Below are 22,908 nucleotides of genomic sequence, written 5' to 3' on the forward strand. Positions count from 1 at the left end.
GGTAAATAGGAGTGGATCATAAGGTAAGTATACACTTAACTTTTAAAGAAACTGCCAAATTGTTTTCCAAATTGGTTGAAAACTTTTACATTCCCACTTTCTATACATCCTCTCTAACACTTGCTATTTGTTGTTTAGTTGCTCAGTCGCGTCTGACTCTTTTGTGACCCCATGAACTGTAGCCCATCAGGCCCCTCTGTCCATGGGATTTTCCGGGCAAGATGGAGTGAGTTGTCATTTTCTCCTTCAGGGAATCTTCCCGACTCAGGGATCAAACCCAGGTCTCCATGTTTCCCGCACTGCAGGTGGATTCTTTACTTCTGAGCCACTGGGGAATCCCAACATTTGCTATAGTCAATAAAAATTTATTTTAATCATCCTAATACTATGAAGAGGTATCTCACTGTAGTTTTAATTTGCATTTCCTCAATGACTATTTAAAATGATCATCTTTTCATGTGCGTATTTGCCATTGCATATTTTCTTTGGTGAAATGCTGTTCAGACCTTTACCCATTTTTAATTGAGTTGCTCATTTTCTTATCATTGAATTTTGAGGGTTTTTTATATATTTTGGATACAAGTTTGTTATCAGATATATGCATCACAAAGATTTTCTCCTAGTTGGTAGCTTGCATTTTCACTCTCCTAACAGTCTTTCAACAAAACAGAAGATTTTACTTTTAATTTTGGTGACATCCAATTTATCATTTTGTTCTTTTACAAATTGTTTTTTGTGTCATATCTAAGGAATATTTCCATAACCCAAGGGCATGGTGATTTTTATACTATGTTGCTATCTAGAAGTCTTGTAGATTTTGATTTTACATTTAGATCTATGATCAATTTTGAATTAATTTTCATATGTGGTACTAGATAGGAATCAAAGCTCATATTTTTGTGTTTGCATACATAATTGTTATGGTAATATTGTTGGAAATATTCTTTATTCAACAAATTGCTTTTGTTATTTTGTTAAAAATCAGTTGTACACATATGTGTGTCTATTTCCAGACTTTCTACTCTGCTACATTAATTTATTGTCCATCTTTATAGCAATAAGGGCTTCCCTGGTGTTATTGTGGGAAGAGTCTACCTGCAGTGTGGGAAAACCATGTTTGATCCCTGGCTTGGGAAGATCACCTGGAGGAGGAAATGGCAATCCACTCCAGGATTCCTGCTGGAGAATTCCATGGACAGAGGAGCCTGGTGGCCTACAGTTCTTGGGGTCACAAAGAGTTGGACACAACTGAGTGACTAACTCTTTCACTTGCACTTTATAGCAACACCACACAGTCCTGATCATAGTAGTTTTTAAGAATTGATGCTTTTGAACTGTGGTGTTGAAGACTCTTGAGAGTCCCTTGGACTGTAAGGTCAAACCAGTCAATCCTAAAGGAAATCAGTCCTGAATATTCATTGGAAGGACTGATGCTGAAGCCGAAACTCCAATACCTTGGCCATCTAATGCAAAGAACTGACCTATTGGAAAAGACCCTGATGCTGGGAAAGATTGAAGGCAGGAGGAGAAGGGGACGACAGAGGGTGAGATGGTTGGATGGCATTACTGACTTAATGGAACATGAGTTTGAGTAAGTTCTGGGAGTTGGTGATGGACAGGGAAGCCTGGTGTGCAGCAGTAGATGGGGTCTTAGAGTCAGACACGACTGAGTGACTGAACTGGTAAGTCTTGTAGTCAGGTAGTGGTTGTCTCTCAACTTTGTTCTTCTTTTTAAAGTTGTTTTACCTCTTCTAAGACCTTTGTATTTCCATATAAATTTGAGAACCAACTTGTCAATTTCTACAGACAACATTTCTTATGTTCAGTTGAGAGTATTGAATCTATAGATGAACTTAGGAAGGATTGACATCTTAACAATATCAAGCCTTCTAGCCTTGTGAACAAGTCTATTTCTTCACTTATTTAGGTCTTTAATTTCTCTCAGGAACGTTTTATGTTTTGCAGACTGCAGATCTAGTCCATCTTTCATCAGCTTTATCACCAGGTATTTATTATTTTTGTGGTATTATGTTATATTTTTTACAGTTTAATTTTCTATCCACCATTGATAACATATTTATGGATTTGGTTTGCTAGTATTTTGTTGAGGATATTTGCAACTATATTCATGAGGGATATTGAGGGATATTAGTCTACACTTTATTATTTTTTTCTGGTTTCCATATTAAGGTAACAATAGAGCTATTGAATAAGTTGAGAATTACTAAAAATAATACTATTTTTAGTATTTCCTCCTTTTAGTTTTTTGAAAAGTTTGTGAGGAGTTGATATTAATTCTGTTTTGAATGTTTGATAGAATACAAAAGCAGAGCAATCTAAGCCTGAAGTTTTCTTTCGGGAAAATTTTTGAACTACAAACTCTATTTCTTTAATAATTAGAAGGTTGTTGTATTATCTATTAATTTTTTATGAAGCTTTGTTAAGTTGTGTCTTTCAAAGAATTTGTTCATTTTATCTAAGTTGTCAAACTTATTGGCATAAAATTGTTTAAATTTCCCTTAATAGTTTTTAATAATCTGTAGTGATGTTACTTCTCTCATCCTCCATATTGGTTATTTATTTCTTCTTTCATTTTTTTCCCTGATAAAACAGGCTAGAACTTTCTTTGTTCATTAATCTTGCAAAGAATCAGCTTTTGGTTACATTGATTTTTCTCTATTTGGAAGGATTTTTGGAAGGATTTTTCTCTATTTTGTTTTCTATTCCATTGATTTTTGTGTTGATATGTATAATTTTCTTTCTTTTGCTTAGATTGGTTTACTTTGCTCTTCTTTTTAGAAAAATAGTCAGTGCTTATTTACATAAGAACTTGCTTCTTTCTAATATAGACATTTAGTGCTATAAATTTCACCATAAATAGTGCTTTAGTATCATCCCAGGATTTCTGAAATGTGTATTTTCATTTTCATTCATTTAGGACAGTTTAAATTTCCCTTAATTTTCTTCTTTTGTCCTTTGGTATTTAGAAGCTTGTTATTTAGTTTTCAAATATTTGGGGGTATTTTATAGAGGGTATTTTGTTATTGATTTCAAGTTTAATTGCTTTGTGGTAAAAAAATGCTTATTATAACTTAAAACTTTTAAAATATATTAAGATTTGTGTTTTGGCCCAGAATATAGGGTATCTTGGTAAATATTCTGTGACCATTTACACTTGAAAAGAATGCATTCTGCTGCTGTTGGGTGCAGTATTCTATAAATGTTAATTAGGTCAAGTTGGCTGATTGTGTTGTTCAAGTCTACTATATTCTTTCTGATTTCACTCTATTCTATTAATTATTGAGACAGACATTGAAATCTTAGACTACAATTTTAGATTTTTCTATTTATTCTTGCAGTCCTGTCATTTTTTTCTACATGTTTTTGGAATATCTTTTTAGGGACATAAACATTGAGGATTATTATGTGCTCTTCCTTGTAGACCTCTTTATCATTCAGTTCAGTTCAGTCACTCAGTCGTGTCTGACTCTTTGTGATGCCATGAATCGCAGCACGCCAGGTCTCCCTGTCCATTGCCATCCCCCGGAGTTCACTCAGACTCACGTCCATCGAGTCCGTGATGCCATCCAGCCATCTCATCCTCGGTCGTCCCCTTCTCCTCCTGCCCCCAATCCCTCCCAGCATCAGAGTCTTTTCCAATGGGTCAACTTTTCGCATGAGGTGGCCAAAGTACTGGAGCTTCAGCTTTAGCATCATTCCTTCCAAAGAAATCCCAGGGTTGATCTTCAGAATGGACTGGTTGGATCTCCTTGCAGTCCAAGGGACTCTCAAGAGTCTTCTCCAACACCACAGTTCAAAAGCATCAATTCTTCAGCACTCAGCCTTCTTCACAGTCCAACTCTCACATCCATACATGACCACAGGAAAAACCATAGCCTTGACTAGATGGACCTTAGTCGGCAAAGTAATGTCTCTGCTTTTGAATATACTATCTAGGTTGGTCACAACTTTTCTTCCAAAAAGTAAGCATCTTTTAATTTCATGGCTGCAGTCACCATCTGCAGTGATTTTGGAGCCCCCCAAAATAAAGTCTGACACTGTTTCTACTGTTTTCCCATCTATTTCCCATGAAGTGATGGGACTAGATGCCATGATCTTCGTTTTCTGAATGTTGAGCTTTAAGCCAACTTTTTTGCTCTCCTCTTTCACTTTCATCAAGAGGCTTTTTAGCTCCTCTTCACTTTATCATTATGAAATAGTTTTATTTTTGATAATTTTCACACATTGTTTCTTCAAATATCTGCCCCCCTCAACTTTGTTCTGCAATTACATGTATAATAAGTAGTCTCACAGATCACTAACGCTTTTTGTATTTGATTGTTTAATTCTCTTTTCTTCCTGAGTTTTATTTTTGTTAGTTTTTACTGTTATATCTTCAAGTTCACCACTCTTCTGCAATGTTTAATCTGCCATTATTCCATCCTGTATATTTTTCATCTCAGAAATGGTATCTTTCATCTCTAGAAATTTTGAGATACTTCCATATCTTATCTTTTTGAATATCTGGTGTATAGTTATAATAATGGAATAGTGTTAAAATAACTATTTTAATATTCTTATCTGATAATTCTAATATTTGTATAAATTCTGGATTTACTCTGATTTGTTGATTTTTTTTTATTATGGATTGTATTTCCCTGTTTCTTTGTTTGCCTGATCTGATATGTAATTTATCAGATATGCGGTGTGAATTTTACCTTGTTTTGTGCTGAATATTTTTTAAGTTTTACTGAGGTGTAATAGACATGAAATTGTATAGAAATTTAAAATTATATATGTACAACATGATGATTTTACATATGTTTACTTTGTGAAATGATTAGTATAATCTGGTTAAATAACACATTCATCATCTTACATAGTTGCCTTTTTGTCTGGTTGTAGTTGCTGAGAACACTTAAGTTCTACTCTCTTGGCAAATTTCAAGTACACATTGCAGTACTATTAACTATAGTCACTTTTCACTTTCATGCATTGGAGAAGGAAATGGCAACCCATTCCAGTGTTCTTGCCTGGAGAATCCCAGGGACAGAGGAGCCTGGTGGGCTGCCGTCTATGGGGTCACACAGAGTCGGACATGACTGAAGCGACTTAGCAGCAGCAGCAGCAGCATGCTGTACATTAGATAGCCAGAGCTTATTAAACTAATAAATGAAGGCTTGTGCCCTTTGAACAGCATCTCTCGATCTCCATGTTCTGGTAACCATTCTACATTGTGATTCTATGGGTTTGGCTTTTTTCTTTTAAGATTCGACATGTAGATAAGATCATATGATATTTGTCTTTCTCTACATAATTCCACTTAGCATACTATCCTCTGTGCTATGCTTAGTCACTCAGTCATGTCCAACTCTTGCAACACTATGGACTGTAGCCCGCCATGCTCCTCTGTCCATGGGGGTTCTCCAGGCAAGAATATTGGAGTGTGTTGTCATGCCCTCCTCTAGGGGATCTTCCCAACCCAGGGATTGAACCCTGGTCTCCCACATTGCAGGCAGATTCTTTACTGTCTGAGCTACCAGGGAAACCCAAAAATACTAGAGTGGGGAGCCTATCTCTTCTCCAAGGGATCTTCCCAACCCAGGAATAAAACCAGGGTCTCCTGTATTGCAGGTGGATTCTTTACCAGTAGGCTCAGTCAATGGTGTTGCAAATGGAAATATTCTATTCTTTCTTGTGGCTGAATGATATTTCATTTATATACACCATATCTTCTTTATCCATTCATCTGCCAATAGACATTTAGGTTCTTTCCATATCTTGGCTATCATGAATAACACTGAAAGGTACATGGGAGTGCAGATATCTCTTTGAGGTACTGATTTAGTCTACTTTGGATATATAACTAGAAGTGGGAATGCTGAATCGTACAGTATTTCTGTGCTTAAAATTTAATGACCTCCATACTGTTTTCCATAATGCCTGCACCAAAAATGTACATTCCCACTAATAGTGTACAGGGGTTCCCTTTTCTACACATGCTCACAAACAGTTATTACTTGTCTTTTTGATAAAAGCTATTCTAACAAGTGTGAGGTGATATCTTATTGTGCTTTTGATTTGCATTTTCCTGATGATTAATAATACTGAGAACCTTTTCATGTAGCAGTCTATATGCCTTCTTTAGAAAAAAATATGTCTACGTTTTTAGCTTATTTTAAATTGGATTATTAGAACTGTTTTGCTATTGAGTTTTGTAAGTTCTTTATATATTTTGGGTATTAATTCCTTATCAGATACATAGATTTCAAATATTTTCTCTCATTTCATAGGCTGCTTATCATTTGTTGTTTCCTTTGCTGTAGAGAAGCTTTTCAGTTTGGTATGGTCTCATTTGTTTAGTTGTGCTTTTGTTGCTTTTACTTTTGGTGTCAGGTTTAAGAAATCATTGCCAAGATCTATGTCAAGGAATTAACTGTCTATGTTTTCCTGTAGGAATTTTACAGTTTCAAATCTTACATTCAAGTCTTTAATCCATTTTGAGTTAATTTTTGTATATGGTGTATGATAGCAGTCTCATTTCCTTTGTTTGCATGTGGCTGTTTAATTTTCCCAGCACGGTTAATTGAAGAGACTATCCCTTCTCCATTGTAATTCCTGGCTTCTTTGTCATAAAGTAATTGACTAAATATTGCAGATTTATTTCTGAGATCTCTATTCTAGTCCATTGATCTATGTGCCTGTTTTTAAGCCAATACCATACTATTTTAATTGATATAGCTTTTCAATTTTGTTTGAAATCTGAAAGCACAATGCCTTCAGCATTGTTCTTCTTTCTCACTATTGCTATGGCTATTTGGGATCTTTTGTGTTTCCATACAAATTTTAGGATTGTTTGCTTTATTTCTATGAAAAATGCCATTGGAATTTTGATAAGGATTGCATTGAATCTGTATATTACTTTGGGTAATATGGACAGTTTAACAATATTAATTGTCCCAATCCATTAGCATCAAAAATATTTCCATTTGTTTGTGCCTTCTTCAATTTATTAAATTAAAGCCTTGTAGTTTTAACCTCTTGGTTAAATTTATTCTTAGGCATTTTATTCCTTTTGATGCAATTATAGATGGGATTGTTTTCTTAGTTTCTCTTTCTAATAGCTCATTATTAGGTGCAAAGAAACACAGTAGAATTTTGTATTGATTTCATATCTTGCCGGATTGTTTATTAGCTCTATAGTTTTCTGGTGTAGTTTTCAGGCTCTTGTGTATATAATATCATGTTATCTGCAAATAGAGACAGTTTTACTTCTTCTTTTCCAATTTGCATGTCTTTTATTTATTTTTCTTACCTTATGGCTCTGGCTATACTATGTTGAATAGAAGTGCTGAGAGTCTTGTCCCTGATCTTAGAAGAAAAACATTCAGCATTTTATTGTTGAGTATGATGTTAGCTGTTGCCTTATCATTAGTTCAGTTCAGTTCAGTTGCTCAGTCATGTCCGACACTTTGAGACCCATGAATCACAGCATGCCAGGCCTTCCTGTCCATCACCAACTCCCAGAGTTCACTCAAACTTATATCCATTGAGTCAGTGATGCCATCCAGCCATCTCATCCTCTGTCGTCCCCTTCTCCAGCCCCCAATCCCTCCCAACATCAGGGTCTTTTCCAATGAGTCACCTCTTCGCATGAAGTGGCCAAAGTATTGGAGTTTCAGCTTTAGCATCAGTCCTTCCAATGAACACCCAGGACTGATCTCCTTTAGAATGGACTGGTTGGACCTCCTTGCAGTCCAGGGGACTCTCAAGAGTCTTCTCCATCACCACAGTTCAAAAGCATCAATTCTTCTGTGCTCAGCTTCCTTCACAGTCCAACTTTCACATCCATACATGACCACTGGAACACCATAGCCTTGATTGGATGGACCTTTGCTGGCAAAGTAATATCTCTGCTTTTGAATATGCTATCTAGGTTGGTCATAACTTTCCTTCCAAGGAGTGAGCATGTTTTAATTTCATGGCTGCAATCACCATCTGCAGTGATTTTGGAGCACAAAAAAATAAAGTCTGACACTGTTTCTACTGTTTCCCCATCTATTTTCCATGAAATGATGGGACCAGATGCCATGATCTTAGTTTTCTGAATGTTGAGCTTTAAGCCAACTTTTTCACTCTCCTCTTTCACTTTCATCAAGAGGCTTTTTAGTTCCTCTTCACTTTCTGCCATAAGGGTGGTGTCATCTGCATATCTGAGGTTATTGATGTTTCTCCTGGCAATCTTGATTCCAGCTTGTGCTTCTTCCAGTCCAGCGTTTCTCATGATGGACTCTGCATATAAGTTAAATAAGCAGGGTGACAGTATATAGCCTTGACATACTCCTTTTCCTATTTGGAACCAGTCTGTTGTTCCATGTCCACTTCTGACTGTTGCTTCCTGACCTGCATACAGATTTCTCAAGAGGCAGGTCAGGTAGTCTAGTATTCCCATCTCTTTCAGAATTTTCCACAGTTTATTGTGATCCACACAGCCAAAGGCTTTGGCATAGTCAGTAAAGCAGAAATAGATGTTTTTCTGGAACTCTCTTGCTTTTCCCATGATCCAGCGGATGTTGGCAATTTGATCTTTGCTTCCTCTGCCTTTTCTAAAGCCAGCTTGAACATCTGGAAGTTCACAGTTCATGTACTGCTCAAGGCTGGCTTGGAGAATTTTGAGCATTACTTTACTAGCGTGTGAGATGAGTGCAATTGTGTGGTAGTTTGAGCGTTCTTTGGCATTGCCTTTCTTTGGGATTGGAATGAAAACTGACCTTTTCCAGTCCTGTGGCCACTGCTGAGTTTTCCAAATTTGCTTGCATATTGAGTGCAGCACTTTCACAGCATCATCTTTTAGGATTTGAAATAGCTCCACTGGAATTCCATAACCTCCACTAGCTTGCCTTATCATATTTATCTTTTATGATTTTGTGTATTTTCCCTCTATACCTGCTTTGTTAGGAAACTTTATCATAAATGGATAATGGCCTTTTCCATTTTTTTCTGCATCTATTGAGATAATTATTTTATATTTATCTTTTTGTTGTTGTTGCTAATGTAGTGTATATACATATTGACTGATCTGTGATGTTGAACCCTTCTTGCATCCCTGGGATAAATTTCAACTTGATGATTGTGTATGATCCTTTTACTGTATTGTTGAATTCAGTTTGCTAATATTTTGTTGAGAATTTTTGTCTCTATATTTATCAGGGTTACTGGCTTGTAATTTTCTTTTTGTATAGCATCCTTGTTTGGTTTTGCTATCAGGGTAACGCTGGCCTTGTTAAATGTGCTTGGAAGAGTTTCCCTATTCTATTTTTGACCAAACATATTTTTTTATTATATCACACCTTCTATTCTACTAACACCAGAGGAGTTCATTTTCTCTGGCAGTCACTGAGACAGTTTCACACAAGACATGCCATCAATTTCCAAGCTCAGTATTGCCAGAATCAGGTGGAATGTCTATCCCAAGTTTTTTCTTGATTTCCTTAGACTGTAGTAAGTATCCAAAAATATTTGGTAAAAGAAAGAAAAGAAAGAATGGAGAGGGAGGAAAAGAGGGAGGAAGGGTAGATATAGATATCATCCTCAAGGAGCTCTAACTCTAGTAAAGAAAATAGATAAATGAATAAATAATTTTTATACAATCTGGAGGATGGATTAAGTCTTTAAAGATGAGTGAATGTTAAATAAAGGTAGGAAGTGGATTCTAGGCAGAGGACTTACATTCAGTAAGGATGTAATGAAATACAGCACATATTTCATCACATATCAAGAAGGCTTGATATTAACCAGTTATTTACTTATCCCTTCTTGCTAGTTCTCTTCCTTTGGCTTTTACTACCTTTCCATCCAGTTCTGCCCCTAGTTGTCTTTGGGCTGGGCCATTACTCAGCCTTTCCTATCTTCAAGTCTCCTCCTTGAACTTCTGTCTCACCTCCCTCCAATGTAGGATGCATAGGTCAGTAGGAATCTTTCTGGAGTGTTTTGATCTTCTCTCGCTCAGATAATGACAACTCATAGAAAGTCCTCACTTCCCTGTCAAAGCCCTCTCTAAAAAAGTTAAATAAAAACTTGTTAAACTTCCTTCAGTTCTTGCTACTGTCTGACTTCAACTCATTGTTCTAGCTAAGTTATCTTGTTTCCTGAGACAATAAATATGACTTGCACACTCATGCCTCTAAACTGTCCTACATGCCAGGAATCTTCTCTTTTCCTCTCCCCTCCTCTGTGAACACAGCTCTGGCAGGAGATCTAACCGATGACTGAAATAGAGCCCACTGCAGTGAGCAAAATGCAAGTTAGCTCCCTGCAGATCTGAAACAGGCAGAACAATTTTGTGTGGGCACTTGGGTCTCCAATTACAAATTCTGGACCAGTTCTGATCCTGAGGGCCCCTGAGGATTCCTAGGAGAAAGAATTCAGGCAGTTTTGATCTCCCGAGGTTAGGTTCAATGTTCTGAGGCTGCCCTGAAGAAGACTGTGAGATGATCAAGTTGGTCTCACTAGCTTCATTTTCTTCTTTTATATTTTTCCTTTTTAAAATTCTCCAATCCAGAACTCACCATCATTCCCCTTCATCCTGGCAAAAAGAAAAGGGGATCCAATAATTTTACTCATATTACTGTGTTGGGATTGAATCGGCTACATCTCACAGGAGGTTGTCAGGGGTTAGAAGGAACTTCAGCCACTACTGGCTGTGGGATCTTGGGCAAAGAGCATGACCTTCTGTGCCTCAGTTTCCTTATCTGTAAAAGGGGAATAATAAGAGTATTTATATCACTGTTAGATATAATTATTACCTGTCAATCCCTGATATGGTAACCCTGTCTAGTAGGGTTAGGCAGCCTATGCTTCAGTGCCTTCAATAATAGGAGCACTCTGTCTCCCAGGTTAGCCCATTTCTTTTGCAATTAAAAAGTTGTATCAGAGAGGAGGGGCAGTATTTGCAGGATAGGAGTGGGTCCCTCTCAGATTTCTAGCATAAAGGTAGTCCCTACCATGGATTTTCTGAGGCTGCCTCATTTCTTCTGAGATCAATACTTGCATAATCTTAATTGTAGAATATTTATAGTAATAATAATTCATCTATTGAGTGCTTACTATGTGCAAGCATTGTGCTAAGTATTTTATATGCATTATCTAAATATTTGAGATAAGCCTATTTTATCATTGTTAATAACTAAATTTGAGATAGTGCTTATTATGAGCCAGGCACTTCTCTAACCCTAAAAATAGATATTATTATTTGCTCACGTTACATGTGAGAAAATTGTGGCCCTAAAAGGTTAAGTAATTCTCTCCATTTCACACAGCTGATTAGTGGCAGAGGTAGATTTTGAACCCCAGCAGTCTTCCTGGTAGCTCAGTGGTAAAGAATCTGCCTGCCAGGCAGGTGACCTGAGTTCAATCCCTGGGTTGGGAAGACCCCCTGGAGAAGGAAATGGCAACCCACTCCAGTATTCTTGCCTGGGAAATCTCATGGACAGAGGAGCCTGGCATGCTTCAGTCCATGGGGTCATAAAAGAGTCAGATATGACCTGGCAACTAGACACCAACAACAAAGTCTGACTCGCAGTCTGGCTCCAGAAATACTCCTTAACCGCTAAGTCATAACTGCATCCCTTGTTGTTTAGTCACTAAGTCATGTTATGTCCAGCTCTTTCTTGACCCCATGGACTGTAGCCTGCCAGGCTCCTCTGTCCATGGGATTTCCCAGGCAAGAATACTGGAGTGGATTGCCATTTCCTTCTCCAGGGGATCTTCCCAACCCAGGAACTGAACATATGTCTATCTCTTGGCATGTGCATTCTTTACAGCTGAGCCACCAGGGAAGCCCGCTGCAGCCCTTATGAGGTGACAATTCTAATCAACAGGGTCTCAGAGAGTGTAACAACTGCCAACATTCTATTATTACTCCTACCTCTGCCCCACCCCTCAAGGGGAAACTTTGTTTTGCTTTTCATGTTACCTCAACTATCCTTTTAGGGATCATTCCCACCTTCCCGTCTTTGCTAGTGATGAACTGTGTGCCATAAGACAAATTGCTTGACATCTTTAATTCTCAGTTTCCTCTCCTCCAAAATAGAAATGATATCCACCCAGGAGTATTGTTATTACTGTCTACCCCAGCCCATACCAACGAACTCCAGTCAACCCACCCACACACTATTCAGCTGGCAGCCAATAAATCCAAATACCAGCCCTCAGGGCCCTTTTCATGGCAATCACCTTGAGCCCACTCACTTGCTCCTGCTCTGGCTCTTCATTCACTCCAAACTGGTTCCTATGGGTTCTTGCCTCCTGACCTTGGCTCTGCACACTGTGTTTGCCTTCACACAGATCTCCCAGACTTGACTATCTCAGTGCTTCCTAAGCAAAGAGTAGCTTCACCTTCTGGTTCTGCCTGTTCTTGGCTATTCCAGTTAGGTCCAGTCAAACCCCAGACCTAACTCCCAATGTGGTAGCCCTGGGCCACTGTCAAGGGCCATCAGATTAAACCCCTGCTAGTATGTGTTGGATAGCAACATGATGGATTTTCCTAGTTTACTACCACTGAGTTCCCATTCAGGATATTTTCAATGTTGAATGCACCCTTAACCCACTTACTGCAATGACCGTTTCCATTATTTGCCACTTTGCTGCATTAATTCAGTTCAGTTCAGTTCAGTTCAGTCATTCAGTCATGTCCGACTCTTTGCGACCTCACGCCAAGTCTCCCTGTTCATCACCAACTCCTGGAGCTTACTCAAACTCATGTCCATCGAGTCAGTGATGCCATCCAACCATCTCATCATCTGTCGACCCCTTCTCCTCCTGCCTTCAATCTTTCCCAGCATCGGGGTCTTTTCAAATGAGTCAGTTCTTTGCATCAGGTGGCCAAAGGATTGGAGCTTCAGCTTGAGCATCAGTCCTTCCAAAGAATATTTAGGACTGGTTTCCTTTAGGATGGACAGGTTGGATCTCCTTGCAGTCCAAGGGACTCTCATGAGTCTTCTCCAACACCACAATTCAAAAGTATCAGTTCTTCGGTGCTCACCTTTCTTTATAGTCCAACTCACACATCCATACATGACTACTGGAAAAACCATAGCTTTGACTAGGCTGACCTTTGTCGGCAAAGTAATATCTCTGGTTATGAATATGCTGTTTAGTTTGGTCATAATTTTTTTCCAAGGAGTAAGCGTCTTTAAATTTCATGGCTGCAGTCACCAACTGCAGTGATTTTGAGCCCCCAAATATAAAGTCTGTCACTGCTTCCACTGTTTCCCCATCTATTTGCCATGAAGTGATGGGACCAGATGACATGATCTTAGTTTTCTGAATGTTGAGTTTTAAGCCAACTTTTTCACTCTCCTCTTTCACTTTCATCAAGAGGCTCTTTAGTTCTCCTTCGCTTCCTGCCATAATTACTAAACACCATCCCAAATGCTGTTGATTCCAAGCACTTAAGAAGAAAATTCAGATAGCAGATCATATCCAGCATTCTCCCCAATAAAAATAAATGCTATCATCTACCAGACATTTACTCCATCCCAGGCACAATGCTAAACATTTTAGATGTATACCCTCACATAAGCTGCTCAGCAGTCTTATGTGAGAAATAGTATTATCCTCATTTCCCAGCTGTAGAAACTGAGGCACAGAAAGGTTGAGTGACTCATCTAAGATTACACAGTCATTACATGGGAGAGTTGGGATTTGAGTTCAGGCTTCCCTGATGGCTCAGGCGGTAAAGCATCTGCCTGCAATGCAGGAGACTTGGGTTTGATCCCTGGGTTGGGAAGATCCCCTGGACGAGGAAATGGCAACTCACTCCAATACTCTTGCCTGGAAAATCCCATGGATGGACGAGCATGGTGGGCTACAGTCCACGAGGTTGCAAAGAGTCGGACATGACTGAGCGACTTCACTTTCTTTCTACATCCCACACTGAACACATCCCATGTTAACTACTGAGCACTGTTGCCTCCCAATTTACATCATCTCTACTAAGTGCTTGAAGACCTTGCTGGGCCTATTTACAATTCAAGAAACTGTGAACCCTTTGAATTATCTTTCCTGTCAATACTAACCCTGCCCATGTAGTGGGTATGTGGCTTCCAGCACTCTAAAATAAGCCCAACCTACCCATATGTCTGTCCTTCCATGACAACCAGGGACTGGGGGAAGAGGAGGTGCTGAAATTCTCTGATCCACAGAGCTGGTTGCAGGAGTTGGTGCAAGAGAAAGACTGTGGATTAGGAGAGTGCTGGTGGGAACCAGACTTTTACCTCAAGAATGCTCTGGAGCAAGTCACAACTTCTCACTGGGCAAACCAGGAGAAGTCCCAGCCGCATGCCATTACACTGGGCCAACTCACCCACACACTATGAGGCAGGTGGCCAAAGGAAATGAGTCACAGACCTCAGGACTTCATTTGAGGCAGTTACCCCGAACCCTCTCACTTCTCTCTTGCCCTTGCTCTGCACTCCCTTCTCTGTTCCCTGGCATATCTGGCTTCAGACCTTCTTGGAACTATCTCCTATTTGTGACCCTGCATTCACCCTTTAGGCTTGCTATGCTCAGCTTGCCCTCATCCCCTGGCTCTTGCTTATCTTCACAGTCTTAGGTCACTACCATGGCCAATTTAATCTCCTGTCCCTGGAAACTCTATTTTGGAACTGGCCCACCTGACCAGTGCCTCAGCCCACAAGGTAGTGAGGGGCTGAAAGAGAAAAGGGGATCAGAAAGTAATGAGACATCACAGAGAAAGATGCCTAGCCAGTGCCCCTACCCTACTGTAAATGCATCCTTCATGGTATATTAACCCTTCCACTATTTGGAAACTTTTTGTGGCCAAATAATTTTCCCACAAAACAGACATGGTTCGGGAAACTGAGAATGCATACAGCTGCCATATTCTTTAGACTATAAATTAGAATACATGAACTAACGCTGTGAATGTACTTACAGCAACAATACAATGGAATGTTTAAATTCATTACTGCCCTACAAAATCTCTGACGTGCCATAACCATGCTTATAAAGGGTGATGGAAGGGTACCACATATGTTTGTGTGCTCAAAAACAGTGCCTGCTAGACTGACGTGTTGACAATACCCTACCACACATGGCTCATTCCTTGCACTCTGGTCAGACTTATCTGCCTTCCAGATCTTACCTCCATCATCACTTCTTTGCAGGTGTTTTCCCTGCCTTCCTTATTAATAGTGTCATGATCTTACGCACTGGATCCATTGTAGCACTTATGACAGTTGCAAGTCTGCATTTATTTATATGATAATGTGATTGATGTCTGCCTCCACCACTAGAATGAAAGTTCCATGAGAACAGGGGCCATGTCTTCTTGTTCACAGCTATAACCTTGGAATTTGGAATAGCCAACACAAAGTAAGTGTGTTTGTTTGTCTGTTTAATTGTTCAACAAATAGTTGGCCAGAACTGCTCACCAACCAAGTCCTCCTAAGATCCTTGGCTGAATGCATCAAACCCATGGGAGGAGAAAGAAGGTCCTGGAATATATTTGTGCTGATTTTCTCCAATCAACAAATTGGTAACTATAAGTTTAGCAGTTGAGTAAAGTACAAACTCCTAGCAACTGGGATACAGACTATGTACCTTTCTAGAAGAGAGAAATTGTGATAGGCAGGGTACAGAAAAGTAAGCAACATGCCCAAGTTTACTTAACTAGTAGATAGCAGAGTCAGTATTTAGACCCCAGCTATTGAGTTCCACTTGATTAATCTTCCTGAATCTCTGTTTTCTCATCTGTAAAATGGGTGCAATCAGTGGTGCTAGCTTGAACAGTTATAAGAATTAAATGTGATAATGTATTGAAAATACTTGCACATAAGTATTCATTGTTTGGTACCTATTACTGTTAGTTTCTTTGAAAATAAAGGGAAGTCAGAGAATCTGTATGCTAGGACGTGGAGAAATAGCTGTTTTTCCATAAAGCCCTCACCCACCCTTGTCTTGTTTCCTCTCCCTTCTTTTTTCCTTCCTCTGTCCTCCTTTACTCTCTCTCTCTAGCTATAATCTCCAAAAGAGTTGTTTTTAGGGGTTAATAAGACAGAGGAAGACAGAGGAACAGATGGCGAGAGCTCAGATTTATCTCCTTAAGAAAGGGGCTGAAAAGAACACTGGAAGGAGGAAGAAATAAATGAAAGGTAGGAGTGAAGGGTTTTTCCAGTAGTCATGTATGGATGTGAGAGTTGAACTATAAAGAAAGCTGAGCACTGAAAAATTGATGCTTTTGAACTGTGATGTTGGAGAAAAGATTCTTGAGAGTCCCTTGGACTGCAAGGAGATCAAATCAGTCAATTCTAAAGGAAAACAGTCTAGAATATTCATTGGAAGTTCTTATGTTGAAGCTGAAACTCCAATACTTTGGCCACCTGATGTGAAGAGCTGACTCATTTGAAAAGACCCTGATGCTGGGAAAGATTGAAAGCAGGAGGAGAAGGGGCCAACAGAGGATGAGGTGCTTGATGGTATCACCGACTCGATGGACATGAGTTTGAGTAAGCTCCAGGAGTTGGTGATGGACAGGGAGGCCTGGGCGTGCTGCAGTCCATGAGGTCGCAAAGAGTCAGACATGACTGAGTGACTGGACTGAACTGAGGAGTGAAGGGACAACACATGTAAGATGGTTATGTTTTTCCTCTGCTAAATAAAAGTATGGCTGTACACAGCTTTACTACAGGACTTTATTCTCCATTTTAAAAAGGGTTGAAGTGAAGGTGAAGTTGCTCAGTCGTGTCTGACTCTTTGAGACCCTGTGGACTGTAGCCTACCAGGCTCCTCCGTCCATGGGACTATCCAGGCAAGAATACTGGAGTGGGTTGCCATTTCCTTCTCCAGGGGATCTTCCCGACCCAGGGATCGAACCCAGGTCTCCTGCATTGGAGGCAGACGCTTTAAAGGGCGATTTTAATACAGGATGCTGGGGGATGGTGCACTGGGATGACCCAGAGAGATGATATGGGGAGAGAGGTGGGAGAGGGGTTCAGGATTGGGAACTCATGTACACCCGTGGCGGATTCATGTCAATGTATGGCAAAACCAATACAATATTGTAAAGTAAAATAAAAAATAAATTAATTAATTAATTTTAAAAAAAGGGATGGAGAAAGGGGAAGCATAAAGCCATGGGCTTGGAAAGGTACTGTCTATTAGTACCATTTAATTTATAGTCATCTCTACCCTACATTTTTTGGAAAGGAGAAAAGCCTAGAAAACATTGCCTCAACTTAGGTAGCTTTAAAACACACACACACACACACACACACACACACACACACACCATTGTTCAGTGCTGCCCCTTTAGCATTTCCTAGGCATGTCATTTATATTTGTGTGCCTGTTGGTTGAGCGTGTCACTGGTGCTCATAGCACAGGAGCCACAGGAGTCAGGGGAATGTGTCTTTTCCTTTGAAACCAAGTGCTTAATGTCTTTGCTGGGAGTTGTGGTGAAAGATGGATGAGAGGAATGGCTCTTCTGATAGTGGCAACACAGGCAGCTCCCCATTCCCTACTGGGTTTGTTTAGCTGTGCCTTAGATACCAGCATACCTGGGCCTCTTAGAAGACAAGGGCCCAATTGAATAGATTCCCTGGAAGTCCGAGGGGCAGAGCACAGCAGGAGAAGTGATTCTGGGGAGTTTGTTAGGCTAACTTGGCAGCCTGGAAACTAGGGAAACCTCTGGGGTACATAACCAAACCAAACTTGTGAAATACTGGCTCATCCTCAGGTCCTCTGTTAAGGCCTTTGGGGAAAGCCCTAAATGCAAGCCAGTCAAGTTGAACTTTACACTATTTATAATTACAAGGTAGGAAGAAAAAGACAGGAGAAAAGAAAGGGGAGACAGAAAGCAGGAACATAATTAAGGCCTGGCTAGCAATGGCTTAGATACAGTGTCATTAAAAGTAAAGCATGCTTCTATAAATCAATGAATGAAAACTTTTAAAAAATATTTTTAAGAAAGAAAACAAATGTGCAAGAAGAACCATTGTAGTACCTGGCATTTCATAAAATGAAAAATATACTTGTATTCAAAGGGAAATGTGCCATGAAAATGTAACAGATGAAATGTTGCAGGATTGTAATCAAGAACATACACAAAGCATTATTATATTTAGCATTGTTACAGTTCTGTATGAAATATAATTTAGTTGGGGAGGGTGGAGTGGAGGCAAGCATGTTGCATCAGATCAGTCACCATAAAGCTACTTCCCTATTCCTGCTTAAGGCGAACTGAGTGGGCTTTATATTAGTAATACGCAGAGCTGTCTAAGATTAGGGACAAGACAGTGGTGCCCACTCTATCATTCCTAATCAACAAATTACTAGAAGTCAGCTAGAGCAATCAGGTAAGAAAAAAAATAAAAAGATAGTGGAATTGAAAAGGAAAAAGTAACATTGTCTCTATTTGCAAATGACATGATTTTGTACATAGAAAATCCTAAAAGTTCAGCCAAAAAACATATTTGATCAATGAATTCAGTCAATTTGCAGGATACAAAATTAACATACAAAAATTGGTAGCATTTGTGTATACTAATGACTTTTCTGAAAAAGAAATAAAGAAATCAATCCCATTTACAATAGTATTTAAAAAAAACCTTTAGGAATAAATTTAATTAAGGAGATTAAAGATTTATACCCTGAAAACAGTAAGACATTGATGAAGGAAATTGAAGAAGGCACAAACAAATGAAAATGTATCCTATATTCATGGATTGGAAGAATTAATATTGTTAAAATGTCAATAATACCAAAAGCTATCTGTAGATCCAGTGCAATCCCTATCAAAATTACAATGGTGTTGTTTATAGGAATAGAAAAAACAGTCCTAAAATTTATACAGAGCCAGAAAAGACTCATAGTCAAAGAAATTCTAATAAAGAGGAATAAAGCAGGAGACATCACAGACAATCAATCATAGTTCTTGATTTCAAGCTATACTATAAAGCTATAGCCATCAAAATAGTATGAAGTGAAATGAAGTTGCTCAGTTGTGTCCAACTCTTTGTGACCCCATGGACTGTAGCCTACCAGGGTCCTCCCATGGGATTTTCCAGGCAAGAGTACTGGAGTGGGTTGCCATTTCAATAGACCAATGGAACAGAACTGAGAGCTCAGAATAAACTCAAACATATATAGTCAACTAGGGAACCAAGAACCTACAAAGGAGAAAAGACAGTATTTGTAATAAATGGTAATAGAATAATTTCTATTCAGAATGAAAATGGTAATTATTAGAGAAATGCACATCAAAACTACAAAGGTATCATCTCACACCAGTCCAAATCAGTCAGTTCAGTTCAGTTACTCAGTCATGTCTGACTCTTTGCAACCCCATGGACCACAGCACGCCAGGCTTTCCTGTCCATCACCAACTCCTGGAGCTTGCTCAAACTCATGTCCATCAAGTTGGTGATGCCATCCAACCATCTCATCCTCTGTCATCCCCTTCTCTTCCCATCTTCAATATTTCCTAGTATCCAGGTCTTTTCCAATGAGAATGGCCATTATTAAAACATCTACAAATAACAAATGCTGGAAAGGGTCTGGAGAAAAAGGAACCTTCCTACACAGTTAGTGGAAATATAAATTTGTACAGGCACTATGGAGAACAGTATGGAGGTTCCTTAAAAAAAAATAAAGTTACCATATGATCCAGCAATCCCACTCCTGGGCATATATCCAGATAAAACTATCATTCCAAAAGATTCATGCACCCCTGTGTTCATAGCAGCACTATTTACAATAGCCAAGATATCAACGTAAATGTCCATTGACAGAAGATTTGGTATGTGTGTGTGTGTGTATACATATATATAGATATAATGAAATATTACTCAGCCATAAAAAGAATGAAATAATGCCATTTGCAGCTACAAGTATGGACCTAGAGATCAGCATACTAAGTGAAGTTAGAAAGAGAAAGACAAATACCATATGATCTCACTTATATGTGGAATCTAAAATATGATGCAAATGAACTTATCTATGAAACAGGAAAAGACTCACAGACATAGAGAAGAGGCTTGTGGTTGCCATGGTGGGGAAGGGGGAGGGGGGGCTGGATTGGGAGTTTGGGTTTAGCAGATGCAAACTGGTGTATAGAGAATGGATAAACAACAAGGTCCTACTGTATAGCACAGGGAACTATATTCAATACCCTGTAATAGGTGCCCAGAAATCATCCTAAGAGCGGCTGTGTGAGGCCGGGCCAGGAGGGAGGCCTTGACTTAGGTTTGACACACTCACCCTAAGCATCCTTGTCACCTGGTTTTGTTTAGGTGGCTCCCACAAAGAAGGGTGGCAAGAAGAAGAAGGACCAGTCTACCATCAATGAGATGGTGATCAGAGAATACACTATCAACATTCACAAGCACATCCATGGAGTGGGTTTTAAGAAGCATGCTCCTAGGGCACTCAAAGAAATTTGGAAATTTGCCGTGAAGAAGATGGGAACTCCAGATGTGCACATTGACACCAGACTCAACAAAGCTATCTGGACCAAAGGAATAAGGAATGTTGCATACCAGATCCATGTGCCGTTGTTCAGAAAACGTAATGAAGATGAAGACTTGCCAAACAAGCTCTACACGTTGGTTACCTACATGCCTGTCACCACCTTCAAAGATCTACAGACAGTCAGTGTGGTTGAGAACTAACTGCTGATAACCAATAAAGTTATTGAACTGTAAAAAAAAAAATCCTATAATAAACCACCATGGAAAAGAATACATACATATATAGTATATACATTACATATATATAACTGAATCCCATTGCTATACACCAGAAACTAATACCATGTTGTAAATCAACTATATTTCAATAAAAAAGAAAGAATGAAGCTGAACACATGCCTTATACCTGATACCTCTCATAAATACTAACTCAAAATGGATGAAAAACTTGTATGTAACACCTGAAATCATAAAACATCTAGAAGAAAACATTGGAATAAATCTCCTTGACATGAGTCTTGGTAATGGTTTTTTGGATATGACACATAAAGCACTAACAACAAAATAAAAAGATAAGCAAGTGGGACGACCTCAAACTAAAGAGCCTCTTCACAGCAAAAGAAGCCATCAATAAAATGAAAAGAAAACTTATGGGATGATGAAAATATTTGCAAATCATACATATGATGAGAGGTTAACATATAAAATATTAAAGAACTCACACAACTCAATAGCAGAAAAACAAATAACCATGTTTAAAAATGGGCAAAGGACTGTAATAGACATTATTCCAAAAAAGATATATGAGAGGCCAACAGATATGTGGAAAGATGCTCAACATCACTAATCATTAAAGAAATGCAAGTTAAAATCGAATTAAAAATTAACATTTGTTCGAATGGCCATCATCAAAAAAAGATGCTGGTGTGGATGTGGCAAAAAGAGAATCCTTGTGCACAGCTGGTGGGATTGTAAATTGGTATAGACACTATGAAAAATAGTATGGAAGGCCCTCAAAAATTAAAAATAAAACTACCATGTGACTGAGGAATTCTACTTCTGGAACATATCCAAAGGAAAACACAAACTAAAAAATATATCTGCACCCCAATATTCATAGCAGTATTATTTATAATAACCAAGATGTGGAAGCAATTTAAATACCCATCAATAGATGAATGAATAAAGAAGTTATGATCTAAAAAATACACACACACACAGTGGAATATTACTTAGCCACAAAAAGAATGAAAGCTTATCATTTGCAACAATATGGATGGATCTTGAAGGCATTATACTAAATGAAATGTCAGACAGAAAATGATAAATAGTTTATGACCTTATTTACATGTGAAATCTTTTTAAAAACTCATAGAAAAAGAGATCAGAGTTTTGATTATTAGAGATGGAGGCAGAATTGGAGGAAGTGGTCAAAAGATCCAAACTTCTAGTTGCAAAATATATAAGTACTAGGGATATAATATGGGCTTTCCCGGTATCTCAGATGGTAAAGAATCTACTTGCAACGAAGGAGACCTGGGTTCGATCCCTGGGTTGGGAAGATCCCCAGGAAGAGGGTAGGGCAACCCACTCCAGTGTTCTTGCCTGGAAAATCCCCATGGACAGAGGAGCCTGGTGGGTTACAGTCCATGGAGTCACAATGAGTTGGACATGACTGAGGGACTAAGCACAGCACAGAATGGGGTTGTAATATACAATCTGATAACTATAGCTAACACTGCTATATGATATATAGGAAAGTTAAGAAAGCAAGTCCTTATTTCTCATGATAAGCAAAAAGGTTTTTTTTTCTTTCTTTCCTCTTTACTGTATCTTTATAAGATGGATGTTTGCTGAACCTATTATGGTAATCATTTCACAATATATGTATATCAAACCATCATGCTCTGCGCCTTCAACTTACACAGTAATAAACGTTAATTATTTCTAAACAAAACTGGAAAAAAGACAAATATACAAAACAATGCTTTATAAGCATTGGACAGCAAGACCTCACAGGATCCCTGAGAGAAGGGAAACACTCAAGGTGAGCCCTATGATTGCCCTAGCTTATTTCTGGGAAAGAGTTTCCAGCACATAATGTAGGAAGAGCAAAACTGGAAAGAGTCTGGTATTCTCACTAAGTTGAGGAGATAAGAGTGGAGGATCTCAGGAGGCCAAGGCGTTAGAATATGCAGGGCACAGTAATAGGAGGCGTATACACAGAGTGAGAGCTATGGAAATGTGCAGATGCCACCCCTTCCAATTTTCCAGTGAGTTCTGAGCATGTGTTGTGAGGAAACTACCCTCAGACCATCAGAAAGGAACAGGCAGAACAATTCTTGGAGCTCAAACAGAACTGTTAAGAGTTCACATTCCTAAAAGCCAAAGTCAAGAAATCTCTTAATGATTGGGACAT

At 38.9% G+C, this 22,908-nt stretch overlaps 1 protein-coding gene across 1 annotated transcript in view; it reads left to right on the plus strand.

Annotated features, from left to right (window-relative positions):
* Positions 1-20,690, plus strand: part of LOC114111689 (large ribosomal subunit protein eL31-like) — a 129,846-nt gene extending 109,156 nt beyond the window's left edge. Inside the window, exon 2 of the mRNA XM_042242359.1 lies at positions 20,313-20,690. Coding sequence (XP_042098293.1) covers positions 20,313-20,690 — 378 coding nt within the window. The remainder of the gene's footprint in view (positions 1-20,312) is intronic.
* Positions 20,691-22,908: the final 2,218 nt, after the last annotated feature.

The sequence above is a fragment of the Ovis aries genome, chromosome X (assembly GCF_016772045.2).
Source record: "Ovis aries strain OAR_USU_Benz2616 breed Rambouillet chromosome X, ARS-UI_Ramb_v3.0, whole genome shotgun sequence".
NCBI lineage: Eukaryota > Metazoa > Chordata > Mammalia > Artiodactyla > Bovidae > Ovis > Ovis aries.